Raw genomic sequence first — 18106 nt, 5'->3', positions numbered from 1 at the left:
CCCACCAGGGTGGGGCACAGGGGGTGGGGCTGGGGCAGGGCTGGCCTCACCATGAGGTGAACTGAGGCGGCCGCCTCAGGTGCCAGACTGTGGGGGGCGCCACTAGGACCCAGAGCATAGAGCATTGTGTCTGCTGCTGGTGCACGTGTAGGTAGCAGAGCCGTGCCGTGAGAGGCGCAGAACAGGACGAAAGCAGAACTGAGACCTCTCCAAGTGGTGGCCCAAGCTAGGGGGATGGGGCGTCATTTGAGCTCCCCGCCTCAGGTGCCAAAATGTTGTGGGCCAGCCCTGAGCTCGGGAGAACTTGAGCCAGGCCAGGAAGCAGAAGAGTCCAGGTGAGCCCTGACCCCTTCCCCTCCGATTACCAGGAATCCCCCCGGTCCGTGAATGGGGCCCCCTGCTACACCTGCAGAGGGGACTCCTGCCACGGCTGCACCCCAGGAAATGTTGCCTCGGTGCAGCACCTGGGGCCCATGACCCACTGCATGGAAGCCGTGGGGAGCCACAGTGAGCAGCTGCAAGTCTGTAGAGCCAGTAGGGGGCACTGTGCAGCAGGGGCCAGACAGGGGGCTCACCTGGGGGTGCTGTGCCAAGGGGGGGGGGCTTGGCATGGGGTGTCCTGCCATGGGGGGGCATAGGGCTGGAGGTTTGACAGGGGGCACCATGCTGTGGCGGGAGGGACGCAGGGCTGGGGGCTTGGTGGGGGCGCAGGACTGGGGGCTTGGTGGGGGCGCCATGCCATGGGGAGAGGGGCGCAGGGCTGGGGGCTTGGTGGGGGGCGCAGGACTGGGGGCTTGGTGGGGGCGCCATGCCATGGGGAAGGGGTGCAGGGCTGGGGGCTTGGTGGGGGCACCATGCCGTGGGGGGAGGGGCGCAGGGCTGGGGGCTTGGTGGGGGCGCCATGCCATGGGGAAGGGGTGCAGGGCTGGGGGCTTGGTGGGGGGCGCAGGACTGGGGGCTTGGTGGGGGCGCCATGCCATGGGGAAGGGGTGCAGGGCTGGGGGCTTGGTGGGGGCACCATGCCGTGGGGAGAGGGGCGCAGGGCTGGGGGCTTGGTGTGGGCACAATGCTGTGGGGGGAGGGGCGCAGGGCTGGGGGCTTGGTGGGGGCACCATGCCGTGGGGGGAGGGGCGCAGGGCTGGGGGCTTGGTGGGGGCGCCATGCTGTGGCGGGAGGGACACAGGGCTGGGGGCTTGGTGGGGGCACCATGCCATGGGGAAGGGGTGCAGGGCTGGGGGCTTGGTGGGGGCACCATGCTGTGGGGGGAGGGGCGCGGGGCTGGGGGTTTTAATGAACCCGTAAGGGGCATGAACTGCCGCATGCCTTGGCCAGAAGGCCGGGCCCAGAACACCCCAGGGGAAGTCAGGAAGAGACAGTGGCTGGACTGGCCGTAGGGGGCCAAGGACGTGGGGGGAGGAGATGAGTCCAGGCACGAGGGGGCACCTAGAGGCAGGGGCCCGGCCTTCCAAGCACCCTTTGAAACGTGGCCACATGGGCCGAGGCCCCGGGCTCCAGCACGGCTCCCCGCTGGTTTGACAGGGGCCCGTTTCCAGTCGCAGCTGGCCCCGCACTGGCTTGCCAGGCTCCCCGCTGGTTTGACAGGGGCCCGTTTCCAGTCGCAGCTGGCCCCGCACTGGCTTGCCAGGCTCCCCGCTGGTTTGACAGGGGCCCGTTTCCAGTCGCAGCTGGCCCCGCACTGGCTTGCCAGGCTCCCCGCTGGTGTTACACGAGGGTGCTTATCTCTCCGTGGCAAGAGCTGGTGTTGGGGGGGGAGGGTCTGGAAGCCCCATCAGGGACCAGGGCTTTGTGGCGCTCGGCGTCGTACACACACAAGCCCCCAGAGCTTCTGTGCTATGGAGAGCACAGAGAACGGCAGTACGAACGGGGCAGCGCCAGGACCCAGGGAGACGATGGGGAGCAACCTCGGAGCGGCCCCAATTGCGACTCGGGACCCTGTTCATTGCAAGGCCCTTGCCCATGGGTGCAAAGGGGCCTTGAGGGGCAGGAGAATGGGGCGCAGCCTCCCTGTGGGGTTTGTAATGTCCAGGCTGGTTCTGCTCCCGGGGAATCTGGCTCCCAGTCGCAGTCACCTCTGCGGCAGGGCCGGCATGCGGCCTGTTGCAAAGGGCCTGCCCCAGCCACTGGCGAGGGGCTGCCCCCCACCCCTCCAGCACCACAGTAGCCAGCTCTCCGTTCGCCTATGTCAATTCAAACCAACAGCGATTTAAAAGAAGGAAAATGTCCCAGCCTGAGGTTCAAATGTCTCATTAAAACACCCATGAAAGTCCCGCACGTCAGAAAGGCGGTGCCAGAAACCCCCAGCCCGCAAGAGACCTCTGTGCCCCGAGCCATTCAAGAGGAAGTTCCCGCACAGGGTTTAGTCGAGGTGGGATTTCTAAGCCACCGTGAGTTTTACTGTACGGAGCCGGGGCAGAAACCGAGAAACCACGAAACCAGAGACCAGACTTGTATTTACATTAAAGCCCAGCAAAGCAGAGTCTTTAAATCCGGTCACAGCCCCTGTGAAGGCCGCTTGAGGAAATCAGCCCCCAATGCCGTCACCCCACCAGGAAACTGACCGGTCTGGGAAGTAAATAGCGAGTAGAAAAGCTGCCAGCAGGTGGAGCTCAGGAATATGAAGTGCGCATAAGGCCGGCTAGACGGGGTCAGACCAAGGGTCCATCCAGCCCAGCATCCTGCCTGCCCACAGCAGCCAATGGCAGGTGCCCCAGAGGGGGGGAACAGAACAGGGATCATCCAGGGATCCCTCCCCGGTCGCCCATTCCCAGACTCTGACACACAGAGGCCAGGGACACCATCCCTGCCCAGCCTGGCTAATAGCCATTGATGGAGGGAACCTCCATGGACTTATCTCACTCTTTTTCGAACCCAGTTAAAGTCCAAGTATTCACAACCTCCTCTGGCAGGGAGTTCCACAGGTGGACTATGTGATGTGTGAAAATGAAGTTTCGGGGGCTTAGGACCAGACCAGACCTCGCCTCTGGCTGCTGAAATGGGCCCTTTGAGCTAGTCCCGCTTTCCCCTGGTCTCCACCTCTGCGAGGTCCCAACTCTTCCTTCGTAGCGGATCTCAGTGGCCACATCTCAGGCGGAGCCCACGAGATTAAGGCAAACCGACTGGCCCCAGGACTCAGTGCCGAGCTCAGAGACACGGGCCCCTCCCTGGCTCGAGGGAGGAGATGGCTCTGACCTGAGGCAAGGTACGGATGGAGGGCCAAGGCCTGGCCCAGCTGATATACACCAGCTGCAGACTGGGCCCTAGAACCAACCCAGCCCCATTGCCACGGCAGCCACCAGCCCAGCGGCCCTTGGCCAGGACTAGCCCCTCTTACCGCCTGGCTCATCGCTGCACTCCACCGAGGAGCTGAAGTGGGTTTCCTGCCAGCTGACAGGGTTGCTGGTGTTGCACGTGCAGGTGAAGCTGCTTTTCTGCGGGCTGAGGGAGAGGTGCATGAAGCTGCCGTTGTGCAGGTACTGCTGGGAGGCTTTTCCCTCGCTGCAGTCCCAGGTGTACGTCACGTTGTCCCCGTGCTCCACCCCGCAGCTCAGGGTCACGGTGCAGCTCTCGTTGCCCGGGGTCCTGCTGACCACCTGGATGTGGGGGACAGAGACCCGCTCTGTGGGGTGGGGGGAAGGGGAGAGGGATTGGTTACCTGGGGGAGGGTGGAACTGGCAGCCCTAGCGACACGCTGCCAGCCTCCTCCGGCTCCCAGAGGGGACAATGGGGCCGGCTCGGCTCCCGTCCTGTCCTGGTGCACAGCTTCTCCAGGGCATCTGAACGCCCGCCACACCGGCGCCAGTCCCCTGGCAGGAAACGCTCCCCCAAGGCCGTCCCTGGCTGCCGAGAGTGGCGCAGCTCCGTGATTATGTGTAAACTCATTTGCATATTTAGGAAAATGTGACCATCAAATTATGCGTCTGAAGCCAGGCCTGCACAAAGCGCTGGCTGTCGAGGTGCCGGGTGTCTGGCTGTGCTGGGTAGGTGGGTGGTGCCAAAGGGGGTGGGCTGTTGGGTGCTGGAGAGGGGAGAGCCAGGTCTCCACAGCACCCCCTGCAGGGAGCGGCTGGGACGGGAAGAGGCAGGAGTCCTTCCCACAGCCAGCATGCTTGCCCTGCTCTCCAGCACCTCCTGCTGGCTGAGGCTGGAATAACTGCATCATTTTAACATAGCAAGAGCCTTTTCTCCTAGGCGCTGGACCAGCTCTGGGACCCACAAACCGCCCTCCGAAGTTGGTGCTCATTACCATACACTTCCAGCCGGAGATGCAAAGACTCTTCCTCCGGGCCCTTGATCACCGTGTATTCATAGAGCTCAGCGTCCGTTCGCCTGGTCTCCCGGATTTCCAAGGAGAAGTTCTGGGGATGAAACTTGATCCGCTCCAGCATGTAATTCGTACAGCTGTTTCTCTCACACCTGATGATAACTGGCCTCCTCTGCTGAGCCGACACGCCGAGTCTCCAGACAGCCTGGCCAAACTGCTCACTCAAATTCTGAAACTCCGGCGTTATGCTCAACAGCGTCGGGCTCCCCAGGCTGCCGTAGACCGTTTCGCTGAACCCCGAGCTCATGCCTGCAAGGAGCAATGGGACAGCGTTAGCACAGACGTGAGACGACGGTTCACAGGCGGCACGTCAGCCATGGCATCCCCCCACGCGGTCAGAAATTCACAAGCTGGGGCAGGAGATGCTGCAAAGTGACGCATGGGGAGCGCTTCCATTAGCCAGCTGTGGGCTGAGCCTGTCGGGTTACCGTCACGCTGCCCGTTCCAGCTTTGCCCCACAAACAGGGCTAGAAACTTACCTGCCTTCGGTTTGCTCAATGAAAATGGCCACAGCGACCAAAGAATGTGACTCTGGGAGTGGGGAGTTGACGAAAGACATACACGCACACATGCACACGCACACAGTCCTGCGTGCACACCCCTCCATGCACGCACACGTGCACACACACCAGTGTGCACACACCCGCGCGCGCACACACACTCCCACGTGCAGACACCACCCACGCGCGCATGCACACACACACCCGCATGCACACGCACATACATGCACACACATACACATGCACATACACTCCCGCGCACACACACACATACACACATGCACACACACACTCCCGTGTGCACACACACCCCACGTGCGCATGCACACACATGCCCATGCACACGCCCATACGTGCACACACATACACACGCACACACGTGCGTGCGCACATACACACAGCAGACAGGATAAAATTTACAAGTGATGGCAATGCTGCAAAAGCCAGCACCGGTTTGATGGTGATGATCCATTAATGACCAAGCCCTGTCCCTATTATTAGGGACCTGATTGTGCCTTGTGGGGGGGGCATTGCTGCCCCATAAGAATGGCCAGACTGGATCAGCCCAAGAATCATCCAACCCAGTGTCCTGTTTTCTGACAGTGGCCAGTGCCAGGTGCCCCAGGGCGTGAACAGAACAGGGATCATCCAGTGATCCCTCCTGTCACCCATTCCCAGCCTCTGTCAAACAGACCAGGGACACCATCCCTGCCTATCCTGGATAGTAGCCATTGATGGACCTAACCCCCATGGATTTGTCTAGTTCTATCTAAGGTCCTGGACTTCAAATATCCCCTAGCAAGGAGTTCCACAGGTTGATTGGACACAAGGGGGAAGTAAGACAAGTGGGCAGGGTGAAACGCCGGCTTTAGCTCCACCCCCAGCATCATACTGTTAGTGAGGGCTAGAGCCTGATGAGGGCACTGCCGGTGGAAGCGGGACGCAGGGGATGAATTGTGCATCTCTGAATTTCTCATTTCCCTGCTCTAGTCCCAGGAAGAAACCATGAACGACTGTCCCTGGCATGGGACTGATTGCAGGCAGCCACACCGGCCGTGGGAAAGCAGCAGGCCGCTACACTTCTAAGATCACTGTGTGGACATGGGAGGCCCAACGTGGCCATGTGGAGAGCTCCAGAGCCACTGCGGGCTCAGGTGTGTCCTCCTTCCCCTAGCCCAAGCATTCGTTGCAGCTGTTCATCCCAGGCTAGAAGGCACGTGGCATATGGACTCTGCAGGCCACTGAAAGGAGCCGGTGGGGTACTGCAGAGGCACTTTTTAATTTGCACTCATGAGGACTCTGGAGGTACAAAGCTGGGAACACCCCAAAACCCGCCAGGGCCAAGTGGCTCTCTTAAAGAACCCACCAGCCCACGCATGCTTTCATTGCTGAGTTCAGTCGATGGCCTGGGTCTGTCTGAATAGAGCTGGACCAGTTACAACACGTGTCTTTCTAAGAACTCCGCACCTGGTGTCTCTCGCCTTGAAGTCAGTGGGGCCAGACCTTCAGCAGGTGCCACTTGGCTGCTTTCCAGTGACGTCGGTGGCTCAGCGACCAGCTTGCGTAAGCTGGCGGAGCTCTCCACCACTTGACACCAGCAGAAGATCCGGCCCAGCGTGGCGCTGAAATTAGTGGCACTGCTCACATCAAGGTCAGGGGGCTGGGGCGGGCCCACTTTGTAGCAGCCTGAGCTGGTTCACGTCCCACGAACTCCTGCGCCCTTTGAGAGCTGACAGGAAATGTTTGTGTTCTCTTGAAAAATCAACACGCAAAGTTTTTCGTTTCCAGCACTGTTGTTCTTCAAGTGCTTTCAGGTTGTCAGCATAAAACGGCAGCGCTAGAATGAGCACCCTGCCGCTTGTCCCTTCCTCTGCTTATCTGAGGGGCCAGTTGCTACTCACCCCGAGGTTTTGTCCACACAGCGATGGTCCCACTTTATGCCAGACTAAGCAAAGCGATACAACTCTCCCCCCTACCCTCGCAGTGTGAATGCAGCTATGCGGGGAGAAAGGCACTTTATACTGGGCTGGCTAGTCCTGCAGAGAAAGGGAATTCGTTATGCAGGTCCCTCACACCAGTCCTGGTCTAACCATCCCCGGTGATCCTGGTCTAATTATACCGGTCGAACTAAAACTCACAGCCCTAACTGGCATCGCTCACCTGATGCAAAAGCGATACCCAGCGCCGGGTTAAGGCAGCGGGCTCCTTGCAAAGCCAGAGCAGAGAGCGTAAAGGACCCTGACCCAATGAAGCATCAAAGGCTCCTCTCTGATGAGCACCACTTGCCTGAGTTGCAGGCATCTGGATGTTCAACACCTGCCAGGAATCTGGGGAGGCCTTTACGGGTGGGATAAAGGGGAAAGTCTTTGCCTGACTCAGAGCAATCCTGAGAGAGGCTCCGCACTGGAGGTGGCAGTCCTGGCTTCGCTAGATTACTGTGCTCTCTGCTGGGAACTGGGGCGCTCAGGAAGGTGATGACAAGTTACAATGAGTTTGGAGGGTGGAAAATGACTCTTGCGAGGGGCTAGATCATTAACCGTTGATAGAAGGTTAATGAATGAGGAGTCGGTTAATACACGATCAGCTGGAACGGATGATTACACAGCCCAGCCGAGGTGCCTATGGCCACTTGGAGCAGAGGGTTTCCACCTTTTTTTCATTTGCAACCCCCTAAAACATTTGAAGTGCGGACCCCTGGCCTGTGGCCCTCCAGCCAGGCCGCCCTTGCACACATGCAGAACGTGCAGCTGCGTAGGGCTCCCAAAATTCTGTTATTCGGGACCCCGGGGGCTTAACGTCCACCCATCTGCCTCTTCCTACCCCCACCCTGTGGCGGCTACAGCTGACTCCGGAGAGGGGCTAGTGAACCGACCGGCGCCCAGCCTGCCCGGGCCATGAGCAGCCCCCGAACCTGGGACAGAGCCAGTCAAGGGGCACTGAAGCCATTTCCTGGGCATTTGCCAGCCCCAGGTACAGACTGTCAGGTTCTGAACGTACCGTGTCAGTCGACGGGCCCGAGTTTAAAATTTGCTTTAACTATTTCATTGGGGTGCTGCAGACGATTATAAAATCCCATCTCTAAAAACTCATCCCCCCCCGGCTGCCGTCGGGTCCAGGGCCAGCAGTGTGACAGCTCTGCCTGAGGCCCCCTCAATCCCGCGGCTGGCCCTGCCTCCAGAGGGCCACAGACCACACTCGCCGGTAGCAGGCGCCTGAAACATGCTTGGCTCATCGATTTCTTCAACACGGACTCACAGAATGCTGGGAGTGGAAGGGACCTCGAGAAACGATCAAGTCCAGTCCCCTGCCCTCACGGCAGGGCCAAGCACCGTCCAGAGCAGGGCTACTCAACACGCGGCCCATGGGCTTCATGTGGCCTGCGGCCCATTTGTTTGCGGCCGTGGGGCGGTTTGGGTTCACGCAGGCTCAACACGGCGCCCACTGGGAACACACTGCACAGCGGTGAGTCCATAGAACGGGCTTCTGCCAAGATGAGTCTTAGTAGTTAAATTCCTGGCCTGCCATTGCCCATTCAAAGTGCAGTCACATGGGTGGAAACTGGATTGATATCAGCAGAACTGACTTAAATGGGGCCTGCGTGTTGTGTAGTCTTGCCTTACGCTTTGTGTTCTGCCCGTCAGTGTGAAAGAAGCTGTTTGCACATAGTTACATGTATATGCAACCACACATGTGCTGTGACTGCAGTGCTTTTCTTGTGATGGTACAGCCCAGTCGCAGTACCGGCACCCCCAGTCAGAGCTCAACAACTTTTCCCCTGGAGTACCGGCACCTTTTTTTAAAAAAAAACAAAAAAATCACTGAGTATCACTGTGGCCCCATGGCTACCCAAGTTGAGTAGCCCTGGTCTAGACCAACCCTGACAAGTGTCTGTCCAACCTGCTCTCAAATATCTGCAGTGATGGAGACTCCATAACTTCCCTGGGCAATTTATCCCAGTGTTTAACCCCCCTGACAGGCAGGAAGTTTTTCCTAATGTCCAAACTAAACCTCCCTTGCTGCAGTTTAAGCCCTTTGCCTCTTGTCCTGTCCTCAGAGGCCAAGGAGATAAATGTTCCCCTCCTCCTTGTAACACCCTTCTAGGTACCTGAAAATCACTATCATGTCCCCACTCAATCTTCCCTTTTCTAAATTAAACAGGCCCGATTCTTTCAGTCATCCCTCATGGGCTCATGTTCTCTAGACTTTTCATCATTTTTGTTGTTCTTTTCTGGACCTTCTCCAATTTCTCCACATCTTTCTTGAAATGTGGTGCCCAGACCTGGACACAAGACTCCAACTGAGGCCTAACCAGTGCAGAGTAGGACGGAAGAATGACTTCTTGTGTCGTGCTCACAACACTCCTGTTAATGCAGCCCAGAATCATGTTTGCTTTTTTGGGTTTTTTTGCAACAACGTCACACATATTTAGCTTGTGGTCCACTATGACCCCTAGATCCCTTTTGGCAGGACTCTTTCCTAGACAGTCGCTTCCCATTCTGTGTGTGTGAAACGGATTGTTCCTTCCTACGTGGAGCACTTTGCATTTGTCTTTATTAAACTTCATCCTGTTTACCTCAGACCATTTCTCCAGTGTGTCCAGGTCATTTTGTATTATGACTCTATCCACCAAAGCACTCGCTACCCCTCCCAGCGTGGGATCATCTGCAAGCTTACTAAGCATCCTCTCTCTGCCAATATCTAAATGGTTGCTGAAGATATTGAACAGAACTGGCCCCAAAACAGACCCCTGCGGAACCCCACTGGTTCTGCCCTTCCAGCCTGACTCTGACCCATTGATAACAGCGACCACCCGAAACGGACCTTTACACGCAAGGTGCTGGGCGTGCCGGCGGGGCTGCAGGCGTTCCCCAGAGAGGGAGGCTTAACTCCGCATGGCACAGGGTGGCAGGAGACAGGTCGCTGTCTGTGAGTGTCCAGCAAGGGGGAATTGTTCAGGGTGGAACAAGGGGCCATGCCCAGGAGGGAAGGGATGAAATGGGGGCAGGGGACTGGACCTGGTGACCTCTCGAGGCCCCGTCCAGTTTTAGGAGTCTGTGGGATTGTGCCAGGGGACATTGGACAGAGCCTCCCAGGGAAACCTCCGTCCAGCGAGGCTTGTTAAGTTGTGGGCTCAGGCGGGAGACCCACCTCTGGAACACTCCCTGGGCTGAGCTTGGGAGCGCTACCACGCGTGTGCAATGGGCTCTCCCGGAGGGTGGTGTCAGCGCTGAGCGGTGATGGAAAGGATCCTTTCGCGAGGCCAGGCGGGGAGGGAACGATCGGCCTTGGTTTGCCGCATTGGCACTTTGCCGCATTGGCACAGCGCTGCATTGGCACAGCGCTGCATTGGCACTTTGCCGCATTGGCACTTTGCCGCATTGGCACAGCGCTGCATTGGCACTTTGCCGCATTGGCACTTTGCCGCATTGGCACAGCGCTGCATTGGCACTTTGCCGCATTGGCACAGCGCTGCATTGGCACTTTGCCGCATTGGCACAGCGCTGCATTGGCACTTTGCCGCATTGGTACAGCTGCATTGGCACTTTGCCGCATTGGTACAGCGCTGCATTGGCACTTTGCCGCATTGGCACAGCGCTGCATTGGCACAGCGCTGCATTGGCACTTTGCCGCATTGGCACTTTGCCGCATTGGCACAGCGCTGCATTGGCACAGCGCTGCATTGGCACTTTGCCGCATTGGCACAGCCGCACTGGCACAGCCGGTTGCAAACTTTTCTCCTCATGACCCAGAAGAAGAAAATTGTTGACGTTGCCCAACAGAATGTGACTGGAGTGTGGGCGCCGGGGGAGGGGCTGAGGATGGAGCTTTGGCGTGGGAGGGGGCTCCGGCTCTCGGGGGGGGGGGAAAGGGCTGGGGAAGGAGGGACTTAACTTGAGCAGCCCCCAGTGAGTGGTGCAACAGCTCCCTGCCTCTCCTGGCCCCCCAGAAGCAGCCAGCCGCAGGTTCAGAGCCAGTGGGAGTGCGGGGCTAGCGCCCAGGGCAGGGGCAGAGCGTGGAGTCCTGTCCAGCCGTCCAGGGAGCCAGGCCTGCTGCTGGCTGTTTCTGGGCTACGTCTAGACTGCAGGCTTCCTTCGGAAGAAGCTTTTCCAGAAGAGATCTCCCAGAAAAACGTCTTCCGACAGAGAGCGCCCACACTGCCACGGCGCAAGGAGAAGTGATCTGCTTGTTCAAAAGAGAGCGCCCACGTTGACTGGACGCCATCTCGCGCGCAGGTTCTGATTACTGTGGACAGAGTGGCCGCCAGGGCACCAGGGCTGTTTCCTGGAGGCTCTTTCGCGTCCACACGCCTTTTTCCGAAAAGGGCTCCTTCCTCGTACAAAGAGGTTCACCGCTATCGGAACCCTCCACCCCCTGTTCTTTTGACTTTCTGTCAAGAGAACGCAATAGCAGTGTGGACGTGAGTGTTGTTTTTTTTGGAAAACTCTGCAGTGTAGACATACCCTGGGGCGCAGCGCAGTCTGCCGTGCCAGGCCAGGCCAGGCAGGGAGCTGCCTTAGTGCCCCCCCGCTCACCTGATCTCCCCACAGCCATGAGCCCCAGGGCCCATTCCCCTGTCTAGTGCTGGGGGGCGACCTGTCGTTTGAAAATCCCTGCGTTAGACTGCAGACTGGGGAAGCGATTTCTCCCTGCATGTTTCTGTAACGCTCTGACTCTCCGTTTCCCCAGCTACGATTTTCAAACCTGGCTTGGGATTTTCATTGCCCGACTCTGGAGATAAGGTCCCGAGTTGTAACAGGGCAAGTGATTAATCACTGGGGAGCGGTGGTTTTTCTGTGTCTTGCTGTCTCAGGTGCAGACTGGAGGCCTGGCTGGAAGAAATGCTTTAGCCCAATACAGGGGTCAGGATGTAAGCAATGAGCTGTTGAAGAAGAGGATCTTTTCTGGATCCTCTTTTGAGGAGCTACATTGTGTGTCTCAGGTGGGACCCCCAAAATCCTGTTTGCAAATGTCAGACTCTTGCCTGTGAGAGGAGGGTCATAAAACTTCTCCTTCACACCTGCATTAGGTGCTCAGACAATGCACCGACACCTGCCATAGAAGCCACTGCAACCCGGGTTTTGACTTGAAAACTAAAAGCAGAATGCAGGGCTTAGTTTTGCATTCGAGTTTTGGGGACAGCTGTATGATCAGTGCTTGTGTGACTGACCAGGAGAGACTCAGATGCCATCCACCTGATTAGTAGATTTCCCAAAGCTGGCAGCAGGCGTTTCTACTGGTGGTGCACATCCACACATGCCTTGGTGCACAGAACAACATTTATTCTGCACACAGATGGAAAAAATTGAAGAGAACCTTGCCCAGCGCTGTCTATTGCTCTTGGAGATAACATTGTGAAGGCATCAGCCCACCTTGCCTGGGGGGCAGGGGAAGTCCCAGAGAACCCTTTTCCACCCGTTACCTAAGACACAATGATTCATATTTGCCTGTCCCATTGATTACCAAAGCTTTGTTTTTGTAGGAAACTTTAGCAGTGAGGGATGCCAGCTCACCACGGACTGTGGTGTTGTTGTCAAAGTGGAAGAGAAAACAACTCGTTTTACTACCGGCTCTTTCCTAGGAGTTATTTCCATGGGGGAGGAGGGGGTTGCCCCAAACATGCAGCTGGGGTGGCGCACACACCCGACTGAGTCAAACGCAGCCAAGCAGCATGTGGCCGGCTGCTCCTGAGATGTGGCAGGAACAGAGGATGAGTCTGGTTTCCAGGAATGTGACTGGCACAGAGTACGGAGGAGGCTGCTCAGGCCCCTGAGGCCCCGAGTTAAGGTTCTGCCTGCGATGTCACACCCATATTGCCATTGGAAGGGCGGGTTCTTGCCGGGCCGTGGCCCTGGCTGTGACACAGGCTGGCTGCGCTCTGCGGTGACTAGGCTCTTAATGGAAAAGCCCTGGTAGCTCATCTTGAAACCCCCTCGGCCAGGGCAGAGTCCCCAGACTGAGCGCACGTGCCCTGGGCCGCAGGCAGCTCATCTGAACTCCGCCGCCAGGCACCGCCGCGTAAGAGCCCCAGCCAGGTGAAAGGCCGGCGGGAGCCCAGGCCAGAGGGCTCCGAGGGAAGAGGGCAGGATGGGCTATCGACAGGTGCTGAGTCTAAAGCAGCCCTGAAGCCACCCGGGGCTTTTCGACATGCCCCGAGGCAGAAAAGCCCAAGGGGAAGTGACAGCATGTGTGCACCAGGCACAGGGCAAGTTCTGAGCCAACCAAACCCAGGAGAAATTCCCAAACTGAGGCCGCCTCATGCTCTTTTCCTTCACTGCCCCCCCCCCCCTTATTCACATTCAGCGGACGGTGTCTCGGGCCTTGATAGTGTTTCCAATGGTTAGAGCAGGAGCGTGGGAGTCTGGACTCTCAACTGGTGCCCAGGTTACTGGTTGGACTGGGAGTACAGGGGTCTGAGGCTGCCTAGGTGTGCAATGCTGGGCAGTCTGCCAGCCCCCCCGGTCCCCACTTCTGTGCAACGAGGACAGTATGACTGGCCGCCCTCCCCAGGAGCTCTGCCATTAAATGGAAGGGGCTGGGGAGTGCAAAGCAGCATCCCGGAGCCCGGGCTTAGAGAGAGGCACAATAACAGAGTCACGGAGAGACCGGCGACTTCAGTCCATGTCCCTGCCTTCGCTCGATGGCAGGCACCTGCTTTCTGTCTTGCACTAGCATTTAACAAATCCATTTTCAGAGCATATGAAAGATTTTTTATCTTCATTTTTGACCGTTATTTTGCCTGCTCTGAATGACAGAAAAACCCTGATAGGCCCCAGGGGTCCTAGCTTTGATTGCCCCTACTGTAACCACTAGGAAGACTGCCCCTACTGCAACCATCCCTTGCAGACTGGGAGCAGATGCCAGCCGTGCCAACTTCCAATCCCGCCAACTGCTAGACACCCTCCCTTGGGCAAGAGGCGCGTGTACATCCATGGACACAGGGTAGCCACCTCTCTAGCTCTGAACCAACAGATTCTTCTCTACGTAAAATCGGAGCTAGCAAAGATCTGCAGCCTTAGGGGCACTCCATCCGTCATTCATTCACCATCACCCTGGCCAGTGCAGGCTGGCTCCCTACAGACTGTCCCAGGGAGCAGTCCCATGGCACCTTGCAGGCTAACAAGTATAGTGTCATGAGCTTTCATGGGCAAACCCACTCCCTCGGGTGGGTTTTTCAAGTTACGGACTGACGCAGCCACTCCTCTGAGACTGTCCCATGCAGGTTTGCAATGCAATCCCTTTCTAGCACTTTGAGCCAGCTAGTTCGGTGCCACCTCATTCAACAGCCAGACAGACAGTGCTCACTGTTAGTAAACGTCCCCGGACAGCCAGCCTCAGTTCTTCCCCGGCTCATTTCACTCCTTTCCTCCTGGGCATAAACGAGTTATCGTGGTAGCATCTCAGAAACCCAGCCAGTGCCGAGGACCCGCGAGCTCCCTGTGAATCACGGTACGTGACAGACGCTGCTAGCATTGTCTTACGCCCTAGATTGTTCTATGGGGCTGCTTGTGAAGTCAGGTACCGCACCACCCAGGATAAGGGCGGTGGAAACAGGTACCAAAGGATTTGTTACAAAGTGTTCACCCAGATCTAATAGACATTGTAAAATGATTCCTTGCCCCACACATATACTGATTGATCTATTGAGGGGTGCATCTCCCTTCACAGTCCTAATGATACCGCAGAACATTGTTCCCCTCTTCAACACACTTGTGTATTCTGGCCACAAAACACAGCAGCATATGCCTCACGAATGATACAAACAGTTGTCACATGCAGGTGTGAGTACCATAAACCCTTACATCACTTCTCCCCAAGCCATAGGGAAACATACATACCCCCAGCGCAGCACAACGAAATGATCAGCAACAGGTGTGCACTGCAGTCCATCTCTCGACGCATGGAACTTTGCTTGCAGTGGACTTTGTATTTAAAGGGCTGCCTCGGGGTGAGCATGAGACCAGGTCAATTCAGCTAAGATGAAAGCTTCTCAGATGCCACGCGTTTCCTGTTTTCATTCTGCCGTGTCTCCTCTCTCGTTTTTTCAGAGTGGAAAATATTCAAAGTCTCTAGAGTCACACTCCTTAATGCTTTACTGCACCGCTCCCCAGCAGTCCGGACATATCTCTAAGGCCATGTCTGCAGATACATAGCTGGTAGCGGGTTCATACAGAGCCAAACAAAACAGAAAGCAAATGTTAAGTAATGGCCAAGGTCTCTTACCTGAAAAACCCACCCGGTTCAGGTAGTGAACAGCAAAGAATGACCAGGATGAAGCTCCCTTCCACAGCTAACAACACACCGGCACCCAAACAATTGCTGCACCACACATAATGCTGGGAGGGAGCTCTCAGACCACAGAAGCGTCATTTCTATCCCTCTAAGAACTCCAAGCTCTCCCTAGCCCAAGCACATACCAGGAATAGACAGCATGAACCATGCAGACAGCACTGGTCAATAGAGCAGCATCCACACACCCATAACTCAGGCCCCACAAAATTAGGAGACTGGCCTATAAATCAGGAGAGCTTCGTAAAAATAACAACAAAACCGACATCACTGAGAGTGTTTGCTTTGGGTTCAGTTCCGCCCTTTTAGCTGCTCGGTTCATGTTTTCAAACTTTTCTCTGCAACCAGGAGGTACTTTTTCAGAAATTAGCAGATTCACCCCCCGTTGCTCAGGTCTTTAACTCAATGAAGGGTGGTTGTTGGTTTTTTTTAAAGAAAATTGACACACTTTATTGAAATGAACATTTTTTTTAAATGCAGAGTTATTTTTATTAAGTTATTTTTTATTCTGGATTTCTTTTAAAGGAGATTGTTAATTTTCCAGTGAAGTTATTTTTAGCAAATTTCTTTAAATAGGAATTCCATCAAGTATATTTTTTCTTCATCCCTATACACTTTAATAAACTTTAATCATTCACAATGATTTTATTTTTAAAGGCCTTAGTCAGTGTGGTTTCCAATAACATTTCTTCTAGTTTTCAAACCTTATGCATTAATTTAACTGTGCCAAAACAGAACAGTACTCCACATTTCTCCATTTCATCTCTTCTGTGAGGGTTAGCAAGAAACATTCCTATTGCAGATTCATCCTATTTTTCTGGCTCATCTTTGTTCAGCCTCTTTCAACATTCACTCAGTTACATCCATTTTGAGGACTTGATTTGATTTGGTGAGTTTGCCTCCTTTCTATTGTGAGACGCAATCCCATTCTGGGCGCATCCCATTGTCCTGACACAACCAAGCTCTTACTTTGCTTTCCGTTATGATCAGAGGAAGCTATTTACTGAATCTAGTGGCCCTAGCTCTTACTGTTTAGGAGGAGTTCTTGATCAAACAGACACTATCCTCTAAAGTACATAGTCGTTGAAAACTCAAATTTTCTTGCAAGCTCTTCAAGCCAGAAGCTTTACGGAAGGTCCCAGACGCTTTGAGACGTGCACTGTTGGGAACACTACAGAGGCCTGAGGTAAGGGGTTTACATTACAGTCTGGACAGGACCCATGGGGGCACTGTGCCCTCTTACTGCAGGATCCTGCAGAAGCCTTTCCTCCTCCTTTTGCAACACAATCCAGGACTGAGCCTCTCAGCTTTGCTTATGCACCTGTGAGAAGCCAGCCTGCGGGAAGGCTTTTAGTGGCATATGAGTAAAGAGCTCACCAGCCTGAGACCATCTGCCTTATGCACTGTATTCTCTGAGCACACCACAGGTTTTATCTGCAAACAGCCTCACATGGCCCTGCTAGCAGCTCCACTTTACAGGCTGAGGATGGAGGCCCAGGAAGTAAGTGACTTTCCCAAGGTCACACAAAGCGCCTGTAGCAGTGACCCGTATCAGAGGGGTAGTTGTCTTAGCAGGCCTGCCGACGGGGGAGGGGGGCAAAGGGGCAGATTCCCTGGCACCTGGGAAGTAGCAGTGGTGGCAGCCGGAGTCCTGGGCCCTTTTAAATGCCCCTGGAGAGCCATGCTGCATGCTAAGGCCCAAAGGTGGGGTGGGGGCAGCACCATGCTCCAGGCAGTGTTGAGACCCTGCCCCTTCCAGGAGCATGGGGCCCCCCCTTGCCTGGCCGGGGGGAGGATGGAGGCTGTTGGCTCCGCTGTGTTAGTCTGTGGCACCTTACGGACTAACCCGCTTACTTGGGCATTCACTGCTGTGGTGAAAACCCTCCTCCTCAGATACAGAGTGGAAACTGAACCCACCTCGGTCACACGCGGCGCGATCTGGGCATTTCACCTCCAGCCTCAGCTGCTGCCCCACTGCGGGGCCATGGTCCAGGAAAGCTCCTGCGCTGGGCTCCTGGCTGCTCAGCTGTCGCCCCACCTGGGCAGAGACCCCGGCTCCCTCCTGCCTGCCTGGCGCTCTCCAGGCTGAATCAGCCCCGGCTGCAGTGGGTTTCCCAGCAAGCCAGACGCCTCTCCAGCCTCAGAGAAAGCAAACAAGCAAACCACCAGCAGCCCCACGTGGCCTACAAGCCATGGGGGGGGGGGCTCTGAGGGCTTCCCCCTCCAGCTGCCCCCCCTCCAGCAGCCCTGCATGACCTACATGCTGTGGGGGGAGCAGGCTGCGGGGGGGGGTTTCTATCCTCCAGCTGCCCCCCCTCCAGCAGCCCTGCATGACCTACATGCTGTGGGGGGGAGCAGGCTGCGGGGGGGGGGTTCTATCCTCCAGCTGCCCCCCCTCCAGCAGCCCTGCATGACCTACATGCTGTGGGGGGGAGCAGGCTGCGGGGGGGGGTTCTATCCTCCAGCTGCCTCCTCTCCCCGCAGCTTGCAGGCTGTCCAGGGAGGGGTCGGGCTCTGGCAGCTGCCCCCTCCTCCAGCAATTCCCCCCCCCCCCCAAATCCTGCAGGCTCTCCCGGAGGGGAGGTAAGAGGCAAGAGGGCAGACCCCACCACTCTGGCCATTCTCTTGGTGCTGCAGCTTCCCCCAGTGGCCACTCTCAGTATCACGTCTTTGTATCCCTCCCTTTTTGCATCCCCCGTTCTCCGCCCTCCCTTGCCGTGTTATGGACAGCAGCCCCATTCCCGGCACTTCCTGTGCTCCAGACACAACTGACAGACAGACAGACAGACAGAGGGGTGTGCGCTGCTATATAGATAGGTAGATAGATGGGGTGGGGGTAGGGATAGATAGGTAGACAGACAGACAGACAGACAGAGGGGTGTGCGCGCTGCTAGATAGATAGGTAGATAGATAGATAGGGTGGGGGTAGGGATGGATAGGTAGACAGACAGACAGACAGACAGAGGGGTGTGCGCGC

At 56.5% G+C, this 18106-nt stretch overlaps 1 protein-coding gene across 4 annotated transcripts in view; it reads right to left on the bottom strand.

Annotated features, from left to right (window-relative positions):
- Positions 1–17292, bottom strand: part of LOC102463834 (signaling lymphocytic activation molecule-like) — a 30347-nt gene extending 13055 nt beyond the window's left edge. The window contains exons 1-5 of one of the 4 annotated variants that reach the window (XM_075908358.2): positions 17047–17292; positions 14679–14993; positions 7840–8632; positions 4265–4591; positions 3353–3637 (exon numbers count right to left, since the gene is read on the bottom strand). In XM_075908358.2, coding sequence (XP_075764473.2) covers positions 3353–3637; positions 4265–4589 — 610 coding nt within the window. In that variant the 5' untranslated portion in view covers positions 4590–4591; positions 7840–8632; positions 14679–14993; positions 17047–17292. Of the gene's footprint in view, positions 1–3352; positions 3638–4264; positions 4592–7839; positions 8633–14678; positions 15617–17046 lie in introns of those variants that run through there. The other 3 variants (XM_075908352.2, XM_075908355.2, XM_075908354.2) reach the window with 3 other exon arrangements.
- Between the last annotated feature and the right edge of the window lie 814 nt (positions 17293–18106).

The sequence above is a fragment of the Pelodiscus sinensis genome, chromosome 22, assembly GCF_052426305.1.
Source record: "Pelodiscus sinensis isolate ZL-2025 chromosome 22, ASM5242630v1, whole genome shotgun sequence".
In the NCBI taxonomy this organism is placed as follows: Eukaryota; Metazoa; Chordata; order Testudines; family Trionychidae; genus Pelodiscus; species Pelodiscus sinensis.
The sequence above is the reverse complement of the archived record's forward strand: the minus strand, read 5'-3'. Positions and strand labels throughout refer to the sequence as shown.